We start from the raw sequence: 19,027 nt of genomic DNA on the forward strand, positions 1-19,027 counted from the left end.
ATGAAATTAATCTATTTTTACTGAAAAGTGATGGGTATTAAAATTTAGCTTTTGATTCATAATTAAGCTGTGCATTTTTCATTTTTGGCATTTTTGTTTTTACAGGTACAAGAAAATTCCCCAGGACATAGAGCTGGACTGGAGCCATTCTTTGACTTTATTGTTTCTATTAATGGTTCGAGATTAGTAAGTTCAGCTTTTTGTAGTTACGCCTATGGTATTTTGTAATCTTTTGAAAATGGAATTTTTCAGATTATCTGGGATAGATGTTTATTCATTGGTTACAAACATTATTTAGAGTATGATACCAATAAAATAACCCTGTGTTAGTAAACATGAGAATGTCAAATATAGAATACTATACCTCACACTCCAGTGATTATCTTAGGAGAAGAAAATCAGAGACTTTTACTTTATATGTTAAATATTTAATTTTTACTTTTACTTTATATGTTAAATATTTAATTTTTTTAAGCAGAAAGAGGTGGTTTTGTTGCTTTTTCAAAGATGCCAGACTTTTGTAGGTTATTGACAAATGGATTAGTAAAGACTCATTCTCAAGTAACTTGTCAGTTTTCTTGTTGCTCAATTCCCTGATATATCAATAGAAATAATGTTACAAAACTATACAGAGATGTGTTCCAGAAGTGCACAATTAAAACCACCTTTTATAAGCTGCTTTCAGTTTACATGTAGTAAAGTCCAATAGGAAGGAAACTATAATTTCAGTAAAGGAAATTCTTATAACAATGGCTGCTTGGTTGGTTTATTTTTTCACAACAGTCTTAAGTTTTTGTTCATTACTACCAACATCACCTACGTAATGGCCTTTATTCATTTATGTAATGAAATATTTAACATACTGTTTCCGTTTTCTTTTCCTGCCAGTTTGTAATAAATAAAGTGTATATGTAGGAGTAGAGTCCAAAATTAAACTTCAACTCTAGCAAATGTTTTAGATTTTTAAAATCAAAGTCATACCAACTCTGTTAGTAATATGTCTTCTTGTGGAGTATTTTGGTTTTTTATCATTGAAGCCCCGGATCATTTCAAATAATGTTGGCTTGCAAATTCTGTAATTCCATAGTCAGCTATGGAGTTGTTGCTAATGTTACTTGAACACAAGTTCATGTGCCCGACGCACAGCGGGGCCAGACTGTACCAAAATGTCAGAGTCTGGAGCAGAGAAAGGTTTATTGCAGGGCCAAGCAAGGAGAATGGGTGGCTCATGTTCAGAAAAACCCGAACTCCCCGAAGGGTTTCAACAAAGCATTTTTAAAGGCAAGGTGAGGGGAGGGGTGTCCCAGGGTATGTGATCAGCTCAGGCACAATTCTCTGGTTAATGGTGATCAATCCTTAGGTGCCGGTAGGTCTGGAGGCTACCTGCTCATGACCTTCAGGTAGTTAATTTCCTCCTTTTGGTGGTGGTTTTTAGCATTTGAAAAACTCAGGAAATATGCATGAGATACTATTATCTGGGTACTTCAGAGAGGTACTACAGCAGAGGATAGGGGGAAACGCCTGTCCCAGGAAGGCCCCATAGGGTCCTGCTCTGTTACACTAACATAAGTTCTTAATTTCTTGACATTCTTTTATTTTGAGGAGTATTTGAATGTTAATGAAACCTCCACCTATTGAATGTTTTATTTATGTTAATAATATTATTCCAATAGGGCCATGGGATGCTTAAGGTAAGATAATTAACATTAGATTTTTACTGTTAAGTAAATGTTTTTTATTAAGAAAAATTTCTATGTGTTTACAGAATAAAGACAATGATACTCTTAAGGATCTACTGAAAGCAAATGTTGAAAAGCCTGTAAAAATGCTTATCTACAGTAGTAAAACACTGGAGTTGCGAGAGACCTCAGTCACACCAAGTAACATGTGGGGTGGCCAGGGCTTGTTGGGAGTGAGCATTCGTTTCTGCAGCTTTGATGGGGCAAATGAAAACGTTTGGCATGTGTTGGTAGGTATCAACTGTGAACTGTTACTTGCAGTTTAAGAAACAGTGTAGAAAGGTGTTTTAATAGTGGTTGTTTCCAATTTGGTGAGATTGTAGGGGTATTATTAGGCTATTTTTAGTTTCTGAAAATCAAAATTGATTGCTTTTAAAATATGGATTAATAAAAAAGAAAAAGAACTTGAGGAAGAGAAGCAAATACGATGCCTAAGAACTATTTTTCTAATGATTTATCCATTAGAAGAAGGTATTTTAAAGCAAATAGCTACAGGAACTTCCCTGGTGGTCCAGTGGTTAAGACTCTGCACTCCCAATGCAGGGGGCCCGGGTTCGATCCCTGGTCAGGGAGCTAGATCCCACGTGCCGCAACTAAAGATCCCGCATGCCGCAACTAAAGATCCCGCATGCCGCAACGAAAATCCCAAGTGCTGCAACTAAGACCTGGCGCAGCCAAATAAATAAATAAATATTTAAAAATAAAATAAAGCAAATAGCTACAGAAATGTTTTAAATATTTATTAAATATTGTGGGTTGTTTAATGCTTGGGAGATTAAATATATATATATATATACTATAGTTTCTGATCTGACATCTCTAACAAGAAAAATATAGGGGGGGTTAAATTACTATAATTAAGGACTGAACTATACAATTTGGAAGATTATTTTATATGCAATAATTTGATGGGGGGGTTGTTTTTGTGTCATCCTAGGAAGTGGAATCAAATTCTCCTGCAGCACTGGCAGGTCTTAGACCTCACAGTGATTATATCATTGGAGCAGATATGGTCATGAATGAGGTAATTCGTTTGTTTATTAATACTAACAGTTATTTAACATTTTCTCATTAATGGTTAAGTTCAGAAGTATATTTGCACACTTTACATTTAAAGTTGAAATTTAGGTCTTTGCTGATCAAGATAGCTTACGCTCCAGGGTGTTAAGCAGAAATCTGGGAGGTGTCTTACTAGGTACAGCTGTGAGGAAAAACGTACACTCTGTGGCAATTGCACAGATTTTGTGTATGGTATATGTTAGAAATCTCTTGTACCTCAAGATTAAATCGAATCCTCGTCTTGATTATTGATTTCCTGTTCTCTTTTCCTTTCTAAGGTAACAAAATTGGCTTAGCTGTATTAGTTGGATCCTTTTCCTTGTCTGTTAGCTAGTGGAAGTATATATTGCTAAATCACAAATGAGAGAAAAAATAAGGTGCCCAGAGAACCAGGTCTTAATAATGTATAGTAAGCAGAATATGTAGAATTTGGGTATAGAAGACTTATACTAAAATTGCTGACTAGGTCTTACAGAACTGGACATGAGGCCTTGCGTTGTGTAGATAGGTAAAATATTGAATTAAACCTCGTTTGGAGTATTGGTTTTAAGAAATGATTTTTATGTCTAGCAGCAGGGCCCAGAATCTGGTTTTTGTGGGTGTAGTTTTTTTCGTTCTTGTTGTTTTAGGTGTGTTTTTTGTTTGTTTGTTTTAGGTTTTTGTTGTTTTAGATATTAGTCAGGTTTGAGACCCACTATTCTAAAGTTCAGTAACAAAAACATTTTTCTCCTTTAATGCTTTTGCAGTCTGAAGATCTGTTCAGCCTTATTGAAACACATGAAGCAAAACCATTGAAACTTTATGTGTATAATACAGACACTGATAACTGTCGAGAAGTGATTATTACACCAAATTCTGCATGGGGTGGAGAAGGCAGGTAAGGTCATTTTTTAGACTAAGTTATGACTACTTAAATTTACCAGTCAGATATGTTGTAAACATTGTTTTTATTTTGAAACAAGTTATTGGTTTATTGTAAGACTTCTCTTGAGAAAAGGAAAGAGCTGACCTAGAATATTGAATCCAATAATTCATTTTTTTAAAGCACATATTTAGTGAGCATGGTACGCGTACCCAGTCCTTTTTCTTCTGATCTAAGGACTAACAAACTTTTTTGTTTTGTTATTTTAGTAAAATAGTTTTCAGTTTTATTTTATTTTCCCAAAATTCCCTCCTCAGCAGTGGGACAATACAGTATAACTTTCTCTAGCTGCTGGGGAAATTTCTTAGCACTTTGTGGAAACTGTTACCTTTTAGAAATGGACAGGCTGATTTTAACCAAAAGTTAGACAAAATTGCAACAACAATAAAAAGCAATTTAGAAAGAGGATCAAGCCAAGCAGAAAAGCAAACTTTATAAAATCAGTTTTCTGGGACTGTTCATCAAGTCAGTTCCCTAATTTCAAAAGGCCAGACCAAAGCAAAGCATGATGACTTAACATGGTATCTTTAGGTCTTCTGTCTACTATTTAAATTGAAATTTTTCATTATTTTGAAAGTTCTAAGAACCTTTTTTAATTTGAGGAATTGTTGAGTGTAAACCAGAATTATAGGAAAGCCTGGAGTTTGGAAACTTCTACCAGTGTTTTATAAAAGTTCCAGCACTTGCTGGGAAAAGGATGACTTAGTTGATGCAGACGGAGAAAGCCTGTTTGCTCACAGTACCTTTACCCACACTACCTGAGGTTCTACAGCTAAATGTATATTGTCACCAGAATGCTAACTTGTTGCAATTTGAGAAAATGAGATAGAAAATGTGGCCTGTCTGGGGGCCATACTTGACCAAGTTATCATTGTCCTTTGTCCAGGTTTGTAAACACACAGAAAGATGATCTTCTTAAGGTATTAAAAGTTGATTTCATTTCAGAGGGACTGCCTCATATAAACTAAATTTGCAAAGAAGCTTCTGTCTTCATTAGAGTGGCAAATTTTCAGTTTACAATAGAAAAATACCCCCTCTCCAGTTAGAATAATACTTAGATCCTATTACTACCACAAGATTGCTTGGTGAGCATGAAATGAAAGTCTAAGGAAGAGATTCTAGATGGTGAAGTTCAACAGCAAAGAACATTACTAGTTCATTAATTTTTAATTCTGTTGACTAAACACTGCTACATTCTTGTTCTTGGAGCCCTTCTTTTCTAGACTTTAGCAGTTATTCCTTTTCTATGGAAGACATTTTTCCTATTGACATGGTTTAGTACCACTGATCAGCCGTTGCTTTAGACAGGACCATACAGACCACTTTCCTGAGTCTGCCCCCATTTGGCATATGTGTGCCTCTGGTTTTCATTCCTTCCTCAGAGGCTGACCACATTGCTTTCATTACAGCACATTTTTCTTAGCTTCATTCTTGGGCTGTCTTTAAATTTATGGAGGTCTCCCTCTTGCCTCAAGTGCCTTCTCTACCACCACTTAGTTCTTTTGATTAAGCACCTTGTTTTTAAATGTAGCTACCTCTGAAAGGCTTGTATTGATCAGTATAAATTATTTAATCTTTCTTTCTTCCTCTAAATCTATCTGAGATCCAGTTCAGTAAAATTTGCAGCTTGATGGTATAAGGGAGGAAAAGTGAGAGAAGAGGGAACAAGTAATTTTTTAATATGAAGCATTCTTATGAAATCAGATTTGGATAAGGAAGAGCCGAAGTTGGCCACTGCCTGCTCTCCCAGCTTTTGGTGGTAGTAGTACCCATGGAAATAACAGATGCCCTGGCAGGAGAGAGGCACAGTGATACCTGTGTATGTCCTACTCAGAAAGTGCAAGTAGTTTGGAAAATAAAAGCAATTGTGATGGAAACATAAGTTGGAACCTGATTGTGAAAAGCCTTAAATACCGTGGTCTGGAATTTGGATATACTTCGGGCAGTGTTAGTTCTATAATATTGTAACAGTGAGGGTTCTTTGGTTCCAAATAGTAGAAACCAGCTGCAGCAGACATGAATTTATAGCTACAGAGTCACTCATATAATCAAAGACTCAGAATGGGAAAGGACAGGACTCAGACACCTTTAGGGATTTAGAAAGGAAGAACTAATTGGCAATTTCATCACTTTCTACTGAAGGGATAAAGCCATTTTGGTTTTTTCTGTCACTTCCAAGATTTGCAGCCCTGGGCAAGAGAGGTAAACTGGCCTGGCTCTGGTCATGAGCCACTCCTTGTTTTGGGCAGGACAGGCCCCCTGCTTGACAGTCCCACCCGTGCTCCACAGAACGGCAGAGGAGTAGTTCTCCAAAGGGAAGAAGGAAAAGGGAATGTTGGGAAGACAGCAGACTCTGGAAAGAAGACAACAGACTATGGGAAGATCACTCTGGAAAGTGATTGTATCTTATTAGAAAGATATCTCTGGTGGCATTGGGAGGATGCATTAGAAGGAATCTGGATTAATTTGGATTGATATGTGTCAGGTTCTGAAATAGACCTATAGGTTGTGTAAGTGACATCAACATACAAAAGTGCTTGGAGCTCTTCAGTGGAAAGGCTATATGTCATTCATTGAGCAAATAATTACTTAGTGTCTGCCATGTGCCAGGAACTGTTAAGGCAGTAAACATAACAAGGTCTCTGCCTTCAAGGACCTTACCATTTTATTGGGAGAGACAAAATAAACAAATAAATATGCAATGTGTTGGATGGTGATAAATACTTGAAGAAAAATAAAGGAGAGTATGGTTAGTGTCTGTGGTGGAGAGAAGGGTGCTATTTAATAAAGGGTTATCAGAGGAGACTTTTGATAAGATGACAGTATTTAAAAGAATGGAGATTTGTTTTTCTGTTTCAAAACCTCAAAAATGCAAGCTGTGATTGATAACAATAACTTTAAGAAAAAAATATCTTCATAGCCTAGGATGTGGCATTGGATATGGTTATTTGCATCGAATACCTACACGCCCATTTGAAGAAGGAAAGAAAATTTCTCTTCCAGGACAGATGACTGGTACACCTATTACTCCTCTTAAAGATGGATTTATGGAGGTAAGATAACTTTACTGCCTGATTATACCATAACTTTCCACCCAAATGAGTAGATGTGTGGGGTGGTAGCACTTATTTGAGACTGGGCAGATGATGAGTTAAATATTGAAGTGTTGGATTTGAAGTTCCTGTAGGATATCCAAATGGATATTTTCTGGTTCTAGATTTCAGGAAAGAGGGCAAGGCTAGAGATACAGATTTGGGAATCAGCAGAGAGAGGGTAATTTAATCCAATGAACATTGATAAAAATCATCAGGGGACTGGGCCTTGGTGGGTCAGAGGACCGAGGCCAGAATCTTGAACATCCCTAGTGTTTAAATGGATGGGCAGAGAAAGGGGATTCAACAAAGGAAGCTCAGGAGAAGGCCAAAGGGAGAGAACAGAGCTTCAGGAAAGGGGGCATAGGCAGCTATGTGAGGTACTGCAGAGAAGTCAGGTGAGAGAAGGAGTGAAAAAACATGTCCCGGGCTAGAGCACCTTAAGGCTTGATGAGATGCAGATACCAACTTACAGGAGATAGAGGGTGAGTGGTGAGTGATAAGGTGATGATAGCTGCTGCTTCCTATTTCAAGAAACTTGACTGGGAAAGCAAAGAGAGCTAGGGGTGTGGGAAGTATTACAGGATCAAAGCGAGGCTTTTTAAAGAATAAGAGGTATTTGTGCAGGCTTATAGGCTTTTAAAATGTTTCCTGTGCAGGCCTTACAGGCCAGTTAACTCTTCTGCATGACTAAATAAAAACCAAACATTCAAAAAGAAAATGCTACAGTTGTAAAGAAAGGGCTGCTGCCACTGTCATTTTATGGTGCATGGTTGGGCCATCCGCAATTCCAGAGGAAGTGAAGGGGAGCTATGGGGAAGTGTAACCTCTCCTCACCCCCATCCACCATTGGCTCATGACCAGAACCAGTGTTGTTGTATGTTTAGACTCCTGCTGCCCCAATCAGTGCTCTCTGCCCCAGATGAGGCGCTATGGGCAGTCTGAGAAGACCAGAGGGTGAAATGGCAGCTAGGGAGAAGGGCCAGAATACAAGTTATGTTGGAATGTGCCAGAGGGCACTGGAGCTGGCATAAGTTGGAGGATTCAGAGGTGAAATCACCCATCCACCCATCTGTAGAGTCCATATAGATTCATTCCCACCCCCACCCCATGCTCCCAGAAGGTAGAGATCTGGCTGCCACATTCATTCATTGATGAGAAAAGGTAAGGAGGGCTCATGAGGTTAGACATCTTAAGAAATTTTTAAGGAATCTATCATGGTGTTAAGACTTCAGCTGACTTCTTCCATGAGCAGTGAAAATTGAAAACACGAAACTGGCTGAGAATTCAAAGAAGAAGAAAGCAGTGGTGCTTTAAGGGTTGAGTATAATCTTTTTTGGCTGGCTAGGAAGGAGGAGAGAGAATCTCCTCCTGGTGTCGAAGTGGCTAGAACAGTGTGTATGATGGGCTAGATGCCATGTGTTAAAAGACTGGAAGTGACAGAAGGGGGAGATGTTTACAGTGCGTGGTCCTTGGCACGTATCAAAATTAGGAAGGAGTGTCTGAAAGCCAAAGTGCCAGGTGAAAACTTTTGACAGTTAGTACATGATCGAAAAAGGTATCTGCAGGACCGGTGAGAGCCAATATTTATATTCTCTTTTAAGTAAATTTGAGTAATTTTCCTTTTTTCTTTCTTTTTTTTGGAAGGTCCAGCTGTCCTCAGTTAATCCCCCGTCTTTGTCATCACCAGGAACTACAGAAATTGAACAGAGTCTGTCTGGACTTTCTATTAGCTCAACTCCACCAGCTGTCAGTAATGTTCTCAGTACAGGTGTGCAGAAAAATAGATTCTGTTTTCAGTCTACTTTGTTTTACACGATATTGTTATCTGTCCCAAGCTGTAGAATTTTAAAAGTTGATGCCAGTGTACTTTGAAAACTGTAAACGTGCTCTGCATTGACAGGCCCTGTCTGAAAGCTGGTACTAAATCATCACAGGCATTTGAACCTCTTCTCAGACAATTTTAGACCTTGGGCTTGTCTTGTTGTAGAGTCAGGATTCTACCTTTAATTTCTGTTTAATAGCTCTATTTACTCAACAGATGTTTGCATATCCCCTAAGTAGTAGACACTGGGGATACAAAAGTGAGCAGTTTACCATTCCTTTCCTAGGGACTCAGTCTTGCTCAGGGGACATACGCCTATCTCCTCTTTTTCTGTACTCCTTGTTCTACCTAATATACTCCTTTTTTGTTTGTTTGTTTTGGTTTTTTTCAACAGCTTTCTGGAGATGTAGTTCACATAGCATTCAATTTACCCATTTACAGTATACAATTTAGTGGGTTTTGCAACCATCACCTCAATCAATTTAGAACATTTCATTACCCCCAAAAAACACCCTGTACCCGGTCACTCCCTGTTTTCCCCCAATCCCACAGGCCTAGGCAATTACTAATCTACTTTCTCTTTCTAATCTAGACATTTCATATAATATATGTGGTCTTCTGTGACCTTCCTCTCTGGCTTCTTTTCCTTAGAATAGTGTTATCCAGGTTCATTCATGTCATAGCATATATTAATAATTCATCTTTTTTTATGGCTAAATAATGTTCCATTGCATGGATATGCCACATTTTGTTTATCCATTCATCGGTTGAGGGACATTTGGATTGTTTCTACTTTTTGGCTATTATGAATAATGCTGCTGTGAACATTTGTGTACAAGTTTTTGCATGGACATATGTTTTCATTTTTCTTGGTTATATACCCAGAAATTAGAATTGCTTGGTCACATGATACAGTTCTTAACTTGGTATGTTGATAGAGTTTATTTTTCCCTTTCCTTTATTTATTTATTTTTAACATCTTTATTGGAGTATAATTGCTTTACAATGGTGTGTTAGTTTCTGTTTTATAACAAAGTGAATCAGCTATACATATACATACATCCCCATATCTCCCCCATCTTGCGTCTCCCTCCCACCCTCCCTATCCCACCCCTCTAGGTGGGCACAAAGCACCGAGCTGATCTCCCTGTGCTATGCGGCTGCTTCCCACTAGCTATCTATTTTACGTTTGGTAGTGTATATATGTCCATGCCACTCTCTCACTTTGTTCCAGCTTATCCTTCCCCCTCCCCATGTCCTCAAGTCCTTCTCTATGTCTGCATCTTTATTCCTGTCCTGCCCCCAGGTTCTTCAGACCCATTTTTTTTTTTTTTTTTTTTTAGATTCCATATATATGTGTTAGCATACGGTATTTGTTTTTCTCTTTCTGACTTATTTCACTCTGTATGACAGACTCTAGGTCCATCCACCTCACTACAAATAACTCAATTTCGTTTCTTTTTATGGCTGAGTAATATTCCTTTGTATATATTTGCCACATCTTCTTTATCCATTCATCTGTTGATGGACACTTAGGTTGCTTCCATGTCCTGGCTATTGTAAATAGAGCTGCAGTGAACATTGTGGTACATGACTCTTTTTGAATTATCCTTTCCTTTTTTTAAATCTCCTGTTTTCTGGTTTTCTTTCTTTATACCAAGAGTATATTATATACTCAATTAATGTTGACTAAGTGGATGAAATACTGTGTCATTGTTTAGTTTTATTTCATTAATAGCCTTTTATTCTTGAGCTCTTTTTTTAATATTTATATTCCAAATTTGATCATATTCCACTTTGTTCTCGAATGGATTTAAAACAGCCCATCAAGATGCAGTTAAGGTCAACAGTATGACCCCTGGAGTTTGTCCCCTAGGTTCAAATCTCAGACCTTTTCAGAGTCTTTGTTTTATTTCCCAAAGATATGTATGAAATTTAAATTTTTTATTTTTTATAATTAAAAACTTGAAACATATTCAAAAGTAGATGACTATTAATAAAGATTCATTTGCGTAACAAGTAGTACAACCAGCCCCCACCGCCCAGCATCACCAGTTATCAGTACGGTAACCTACCTCCCTACCCCCTGCTCTTTGCTGGGTTTTTTTCCCAGCTTTATTGAGGTATAATTTGCATACCATAAAATTAACTCACTGCAAGTATAGAATTCAATGATTTTTAGTAAATTTATGGAGTTGTGCAATCATCACCACAGTCCAGTTTTAGAATATTTCCTAGATGACATTAAATGTTAATGTCATCAGTATCAAGTCATGGATACATCTGGAAGAGATTTTAAAGTTTATTTCATTCAAGCAGTGTTTGAGTTCTTTTTATGATATTAAGATTTTTTTCTTACATCGCATCAGATGTAAGAAATGGTTTTTTAGTTTATTCCTGAATAGACTTTCCAAGACAGCAATCCAATCTGTGTCTGATAACTCTCACCAGGCTTTACAGTAAGTGTTCCAGTGCAAAGTGTTCTGGCTTTAGGAGATAGCTGACATCTCTCTTCAAGTCCCAGTTTCTTTTGAGAGGCATTTTAAATCTTCCCTAATTACATTACAGTTATATTGTCATGTAAGCACATGCACTGAGATCCCTGGTCTTATTACACTGTAGAGAAATGGTTTCTTGAATATTAAAAGACAGAGACGTAAATAAAGCAGAAATTGCTCAAAGGAGACTGAAAGAAATCAGCATTTTCACTTTGAGTAAATAAATTTAAAAACACTCAAATGTTCTAGCATTATAACATGTGAGAAACCACTTTTTGTTAAGCATTTATTTTTCTGTCTTTGCTTTAATTATATTGCTGCAAAGTAGCCCAAACAGTAACTGTAGAAACATTAAAGTATGTGGTTTAAAAAAAAACCTCTGTAGATTTGAAAATTTTGGATTAAGAAATTTTCAGAAAATGAATATATCATTTTGAAATGACATTAATCGATGTGACCCTCTCACACTTCCTGTCTCCCTTTCTTTTTCTGCCCCTTATCAGAATGTAAATTTCCAGAAGGTAGTGATTTCTATTTTCTTTATGCTGTAAAGTTCCTCAGTGCCTAGAACAATGTCTGACATATAGTAGGTGCCCCCCACCCAAACTTTAAAGACTGAACACACCAACCAACCATCCAACCCCTTTGAGAATCTGATAAAACAAAGAACCCTCTTCTATTTTTGCATGGCTCCAATTTCTGCAAAAAAGTGAATACATTACTAAATAAATTTTAAAAGCTATCTGAAAATGGTTGCTTCAGACTTTTAGGCACAATTCATTCTTGCTACCATATTTAAGCAGATCTCTGTAAGACAAAATCTAGAATCCATGTGCAGTATTACTGTTGTTTGGACATCAGCAAAACCTCCCACTTGAGTAGGTGGTAAACATTAATAGGTAATCTTTATTAGGTGGTATCGTAAGAGTTACTTGAATGTAAAGAACATGACCTCCTCAAACTAACAGCAGTAAAAGTGGGAATGTACTAGACTTCAAAGGAGTGTCGCAGAATCTAAGGTCAAAAGGAAATGAAGATTCAGGAAGCCAGGTCATTCTCCCCATCTCTGGAGGTCCACATGCTCTTCTGTCTCTTTCAGGCCATGTACATCATTCTCTTTCACAGACCAGAATTCACTGTTTCATGGGGCACATAGCCCCCCAGCAGCCCCAGGTGTATGTGGCCTTTTAGGTCAGGAGCCCAATAGGGACTGATTAGGATCCTTGTGTCCCATTTCCAAATTTCCAAAACAGTTTTCTAATCCAGCCCTGCTTAGGTCAGGAGTAAAACTCTTACCCGGTTTTACTTAGCTGTGGAGGGCTTGCAGAGCCCCCCGCCCTCTTGGCTCATGGTCTGCTAACAGCCATTGCGAAGGGCCAAGGGCAGAGCAGGTGGATGAGCTGTGGCAGTGATGCAGCCAGAGACCAACTGACTAAAGTCACACTGAGTGAAGACCTGACCACGGCGGGAGGGAAGGGACTGAAGACTGTCTGAGATAGTCTGCTCATTCCTTATCAACTGAAATTTTTAAAAGGTTGTGCTTTTATTTTAGGTGTACCAACAGTACCATTATTGCCACCACAAGTAAACCAGTCCCTCACTTCTGTGCCGCCAATGAACCCAGCTACTACATTACCAGGTAAGCAGCTGGAGACATATATGTAATAACAATAGCTTTACTGATATTTTGCATCTTAGAAAACAGTGAAAAAAATTTATACCTTTGCGGTGACTATTTATGTCTTTTACTCTCATTCTATCTCTGCTGTAACTTTGTGATAAGTGAGACCAAGTGGCAATGAACTGCTGTCACCAGCTAGTCAGCTGCTGAGCCTTGGGCTCCTTAACCCCAGCCAACCATCCTCCCTGCCCCCAGTGCAACCTGAGGCAGGAATAAGGAGTATATAGACTGTCCGTCCTTCAGCACAGGGCTTTCTGGTCATTGTTTAGTGAATAAGACATTGTGTCGTGGAGGAGAGCAGTCCTTTCTTGAGTCTTCAGTAGCTCTAATGTTAGGTTAGATTTTTGTTTATTTCACTTACTGTGAAGACCAAGTCCCTTTATCCAGCAGATAACGATCAGATATTATTTCAGTGATCAAATATACTTGCATTGTGAGAGCCTTTAATTGTATGGCTAAAGATGTCATTACACAGACATATTAAGCCATTAACCAAATGTGTGCACACACAGAATGATAAAGGAAGTGTGGTAAAATGTTAACATTTGAGAAGTTTGAGTGAAAGATATACATGGGGATTCCTCATATAAATTAGCAACTGTAAGTCTGAAATTAAAAAGGAAAAAGAAAAAAAAAAAGCTGAGAGACTGTAAACCTCAACCATCAAAGAAAATCAGTTCCATATTTGCTGAGATAAATCAGCCCCTTCTCCAAGACACAGGCCAGCATCATTCTTGCTTTCGGGTTCAGAAGTGTGTGTTTGTTTTAACCCTTACCCACTTAGCCATCTAATCACTTAGGTATAGAAGGATGCTTCACTTGGGAGAGATTTTGTTATTGTTACTGTTGTTACGATACAAAACTGCCACACGGTAAGTGGACTTCTGGTATTCTCACTTTGAAGTGGGTAGTATTTTCTTCAATATGCAAGGATTGGATGGTTTATCTTTTGTCCTCTGCCTTCTCTTCAGGTCTGATGCCTTTACCAGCAGGACTGCCAAACCTCCCTGCCCTCCCCAATCTCAACCTCCCTGCCCCGCACGTCGTGCCAGGTGTCAGCTTACCAGAGCTCATGAACCCGGGTATGTTGCCCATCTTGCCTTCCTAGGACTCTGTCTAATAAAAAGCTTTATCCAGGAAAGGCAGTCCTCTATTTCAGTCTTTTTCTGGCAAGGGCAGATCAGTTTAACAAATTTCAGCTGCTTCAAATAAAAATCAATCTTTTTTATTTAAAAAGCTTGAAAAAGAAGAGGAGGAGTGTCTTTGTGATGCTCCTCTGCCTGGCTGCCTTCCCCCCCCCCCGCCCCCCGCTTTCTCCTCTCCTGCGCCTGACAGCTCAAGCCCCACAAAGGCCAGCTGTAGAAATCAGGAGCAGTGGCGTGGCCTTGCTGGGCTGAGTTGGATGGGAGGTGTGCGCAGTTCACTCAGTGGGGGCAGATGAACTCCCTGTGATTCTCCTCATGTTTTGGGCAGCTGCCACCCGGGGAGTAGTGATACCTGTTTTGCGTGGCTGAGGCTAGCTGGGCCTGCTGCTTGATAAATATTCTTCATTATTAACAAATTTTTTATAACAAAAACTGTGAGAGATTTTAGCTACAAATAGTTAAGTTCACAGATATTCAGAGTGTTTACACTCAGATTTTATGCACTGATGAAAATGAAGCAGCAGAATGTCCCCACAAGTCTGCTCTTCTGGTTAATGATTGCCCAGATTATCTTTAGCTTTGAGATGGCCACAAGTCAGGTCTGACCTTTAATTGCTAATCTCAGGAATTTGGCCTATCAGTGATGTCAACGAGTGATCTTATTACACCGTGGTGTACATTGCCACGTTTCTAACGGCCCCTGTTGTAACACTCATCATCTACACGTATTCGTTACCCATTTGCTTTTCAGCGCAATGGGTTAAAAAACAAATGAAGTCAATAAGTTCAAACTAATGTTTACTGTCTCAGTGCTTCCTTTGTCTTTTCTTTTGTGCCCTGTATTCTTGGCTTCTGGCTCTGCCCTTTCCCCAGATTGACAGACTCTAAGAGCATTAAGGGTTTCACCAGGCCCCAGGTTGCCGCAAACCTGTTTTACAACCTGCTTTTCCTTTGTTTCTTAAAGAAGTAATACTCTTTCCCTTCATCTGCATTTTAAAATCATTACAATAAACCTGCCAAGTGTACTATAAATAGTTATACTATGAATAGATATAAAGGCTGAGTACTTCTGGTGAGGCTAATGCCAGGGGCTACACAGCAGGCCCCTCCCTTGTGAAACGTTCACAGGAGGCCTGGCCCCTGTGTCTCCTCTTCCTCTTGTCTGTCCAGAGGGCAGCTTAAATCCACCTGCAGCTTGCCCGGGAGAGTGGAGTCCTCCTGCTGGGCACTCCGTGTAGCTGCATCGCAGGCTGGGTGGGCTCCTGTCCATCCTGGCTGGGAGAATCATTTCCTCCCTGAGCTCTGGGCTGAGTCACACGAGGGAACCTTTCCTCCTGGCCAGCTGGTCCTGCAGTGAATATTTAACTCTGTCCTGGCCTCCAACTGAGGATAATCAGAAGTTGTGATTTGTATTGTCTCTCCTCAGCTTCAGTTTCCTTAACGAAATGCAAATTAATAGTCGTGTGATGCTGACTGCTGCTCTTCTAGTGCTGGGAGGATGTGTCATCTATGCCGTTTTTGTCCTAGGTTTGCCACCTCTTCCTTCCCTGCCTCCCCAAAACTTACCTGGCCTTGCATCTCTCCCCATGCCATCCGAGTTCCTCCCGTCATTCCCTTTGGTTCCAGAGGTCTCTTCCGCAGCAGGCTCCACAGAGCTGCTGTCCTCTCTCCCACCCACCGGCAGCCCACCCTCCGACCCTGTCCCGACCACTGCAAGGGCAGATGCCGCGTCCGCACTCACCGTGGGTGTGACGCCCCCCACTCCCAAGGCCCCGGCCACTGTTGAGGACAGAGTCGGCGAATCCATCCCAGCCAGCAAGAAGCCTGTCTCTGCGGTCACGGATGCAAATGCCTCTGAGTCACCTTAGCTTTGGACCGGCCTTCGGAATTGGCGTGGTGTGCTTATTTCACCACAGGAGTGTGTCTGGAAATGCAAACTATCGTTAATTTCATACTAGTTTGTACCGTATCTGTAAGCATCCTGTAAATAATTCTAAGGGGAAAACTAAGCAAGAGGACGTGGGTTTGTATCCTGCCAAGTGGGGGTGGGGCTCATGGGCCGGGGAGGGAAATGTCAGGAAGTGCTTGTATTTTAAAACAACCAAAAAGAATTGTAAGGGTGGCTTGCTGCCAGGTTTCCACTGCCATTCTTGGGGGCGTCCGTCCTTGGGAAAGGTGGTGACAGGGTGTCTGCTAGGCCCCCTGTCCTCCTGCTGCTCCTTCTGTAAGAAAATGAAATACTTTATGCCTAATACCCACACGCAACATTTCTTGTATTTTGTAAATCATTTGCGAGAATGCAGACCACCTCAGTAAACCGTGAAAGGAAAAGATATTTTACTTTTTGGTCTCTGAGAGTCATATCTCTATTAAGGTTTACATGAAAATTCCAATGAAAGATGTTGTTAAAGTTACACTATGTGCACTATTAATTGAACATCTTTTTATTCAGCCTATACACAGATCTTTGTTTTGAGCTCTCAAAAGTACTCAGACAACATTTTGTAACTGCTGCCGTTGTTATACGTCCACCAAAAAATGGCATTTAAAAAGAAATAAAGATGTTGCACAGTTTTAAACCAGAAGGTGGCACTTTGTAGCTACTTATAATATTATAGCTATACTGGGAAGCATAGATACAGCAATAAATTACAGTAGTTTTGCTTTTCTTCTTGTGGTACATTTAAATTACAACTCCTGACTGCCATGGTGCGTTCGTTCCTCTCCAGTGCATCACACTGCGTTCATGTAATTTTTCATGTCTGACGTTTGCTGTCTCCTGAATTTTCTAAGAGATGGTAAGTTATGTGGAATTGATTTATTGAATGAAATTAAATGCATATTATATCTCTGTTTTTTAAATAAGATGAAAGATTGATCGGTTATTGACCTGGCACTAGCATGAATGTTGCCAGGGGAGCAGCGCGCGGAACTGGTCTGTGATCACTAGCTGGGAACTAGAGTTATCAGCGCCCACCCGGTGCCAGCCAGTTTCTAGGATAGGTCCATTTCTGGAGCCAGGTTTATACTTAAAGCTAAATGATAAAAGAAGGCTCCACCTCTAATCATAGCTCCTTCTGTTTGCATTATAAATATTTCTAGAATAGTTCTCTCAGTTAACAATCCTGTTTTTTGAAATGGAGCTTATAACAGGTAGGGAAAATATTCACAAGCATAACTTAAATGTTACAACTTTTTACTTTCCAGGATAGGAAAAGTTGAGTTGTTATTACTTTCTAAAAGATGTTCATATTTTTTAAAAATGTTAAGGAGATACTTAATGGAAAGCAAGTAAGTAATTTTTAAGCTTTAAAGACAGTTTCTTTAACAGCAGTTTTTCCAGTGCAGTGATTCTTAACTCTTGTGAGGTCACAGTTCTCATCTGAGGATGACAGCAGCCCTGATGACATCTTCCCAGAAGAATGTCTATAAGCATATAAAAAATACTAAGCTCTGGGGAGAGAGAGGGATTCTTAGTACTCACTTGGAAGATGGGCACAGACTTGGCCCAGATTGGCTCATTGGATCTTCCTGAGGTGGAAAACACTTATTTTAGATATTCTCTGCTTCCTTCAGAAAAACCAGTTTCGGTGTTTATAGACAGTAGCATATCCTGTACCAGGGGCCAGAAACACGGATGTAAAAGATAGTGTCCCTACCAGTAGACCACTCACTGTGGCCTTGTAGAGGGACAGCATGGGTGGTCAGTGCTCAGGGCACTCGAGGATAGCGCTCTAACCATGGAGATGTGCCCCGCAGTGAGGATGGCAGTCAGAATTAGCTTCGAACCCCTGGGTGGCTCAGTGTGCCTACGTTCACGTGAGAGGCACGAGGCAGTGACAGGGAGGGCGCTGGTTTGAATAGGCCCGGTTATCAGAACAGTTCTCAATATAACAGTGGTTTAAACAAGCAAGTTTATTTTCTCTCCCATGTTCAGAGTTGGAGGTGGTCTGGCTGAGGCAGGACCAGCCCTTGGCAATGTCAGAGACCGCAGCTCCTGTCTTGTAGTTCTGCCTGGTGTGGTTTCCATTTCCAAGGTCGTCACATGGGCCCAGATGGCAGCCAGAGCCTCCACCATGCCCTCCTCGTTCCAGCCAGGAGAGAAGGGCCAGCCCCCCTCTTTGGGGGACATTTCAGAGAAGTTTCACGCAGCACCTTGGCCTACATTCTTCTGGCCAGTGTGGAGTTACATGGCCACTTCTAGCTGAACGGGAGGCTGAGGAATGAAGCCTATGCTGTCGTGTACTGAGGAGGAAGAAGAGTGACTAGTGAGGCCCCGTGAGCAGCCCCCGCCGAGCCCTCACGTGGCCCCCGCACAGCACCTCCGTTTGCCCAAGACTCAATGGAGCCAGAGGAGGCAGTTTGGCCAGGGTGCTGGGGCGGGAGCAGGAAGATTTCTGAGAGATGACATTTGACATGAAGAATTATTTAGGCAAAGGAGGGGCAGAGACCATTTGAGGTTAGAAGAATGAATGGTGAGGAGTAGAGCGCACGGGGCCAGATCCTGAGTGCCGGGCTGGGGCGTTGGAACTTTGTCTTAAAAACAGGAGTCACTGGAGGATTTCCGTGCGGACAAGCTCATCTGCATTTGAGGAAGCCTGTCCGGCAGTGGAAGCTGGCGGGGCAGTCAGCCCTGAAATGAGCGGAAAGGAGGGAGGAGCTTCAGAGCAGACGGAGGAGACTCGGGAGGCTGCTGTCACCTGAAGGCCACTTTGGTAGCTGAATAGTCTGTGAGGATAACTTCATCTTTACACTTTGTGTCCCTGTTTTATGCTTAGTCCCATACTAAACACGCTTACCTAAGAACAGCTGGCATTAGCTCAATTACTGAAAATTGAAGAAGAAAGTGAATTGAAAAAGACTTTCCCCATTTGTGAGGCAGCAACTAATGTTCAAGAATGGCTCGGCCGGGGCCTGTGGGTGACGGCCTCCCCTTTCCTTAATTATCTGACCACCGAGCAAGGGGGGTCAAATTGGAACCACTTCTATGAGAATATGGATTCCTGGGTTCCTGAGTTCTGGAAAGCTTTTCAGGGAATGAGAGACACTAAACCCATTTGTCTTCC

At 40.4% G+C, this 19,027-nt stretch overlaps 1 protein-coding gene and 1 non-coding gene across 2 annotated transcripts in view; both read left to right on the plus strand.

Annotated features, from left to right (window-relative positions):
• Positions 1 to 18,800, plus strand: part of GORASP2 (golgi reassembly stacking protein 2) — a 31,301-nt gene extending 12,501 nt beyond the window's left edge. Inside the window, exons 2-10 of the mRNA XM_036857622.1 lie at positions 106 to 186; positions 1,766 to 1,969; positions 2,677 to 2,763; positions 3,545 to 3,675; positions 6,641 to 6,773; positions 8,460 to 8,583; positions 12,688 to 12,774; positions 13,788 to 13,898; positions 15,489 to 18,800. Of these exons, the coding sequence (XP_036713517.1) occupies positions 106 to 186; positions 1,766 to 1,969; positions 2,677 to 2,763; positions 3,545 to 3,675; positions 6,641 to 6,773; positions 8,460 to 8,583; positions 12,688 to 12,774; positions 13,788 to 13,898; positions 15,489 to 15,829 (1,299 nt within the window). The 3' untranslated portion in view covers positions 15,830 to 18,800. The remainder of the gene's footprint in view (positions 1 to 105; positions 187 to 1,765; positions 1,970 to 2,676; positions 2,764 to 3,544; positions 3,676 to 6,640; positions 6,774 to 8,459; positions 8,584 to 12,687; positions 12,775 to 13,787; positions 13,899 to 15,488) is intronic.
• TRNAG-CCC lies at positions 2,240 to 2,312 on the plus strand. The gene has a single exon. It is a non-coding gene; the product is annotated as a tRNA-Gly (tRNA).
• Positions 18,801 to 19,027: the final 227 nt, after the last annotated feature.

This window comes from Balaenoptera musculus, chromosome 7 (assembly GCF_009873245.2).
Source record: "Balaenoptera musculus isolate JJ_BM4_2016_0621 chromosome 7, mBalMus1.pri.v3, whole genome shotgun sequence".
In the NCBI taxonomy this organism is placed as follows: Eukaryota; Metazoa; Chordata; class Mammalia; order Artiodactyla; family Balaenopteridae; genus Balaenoptera; species Balaenoptera musculus.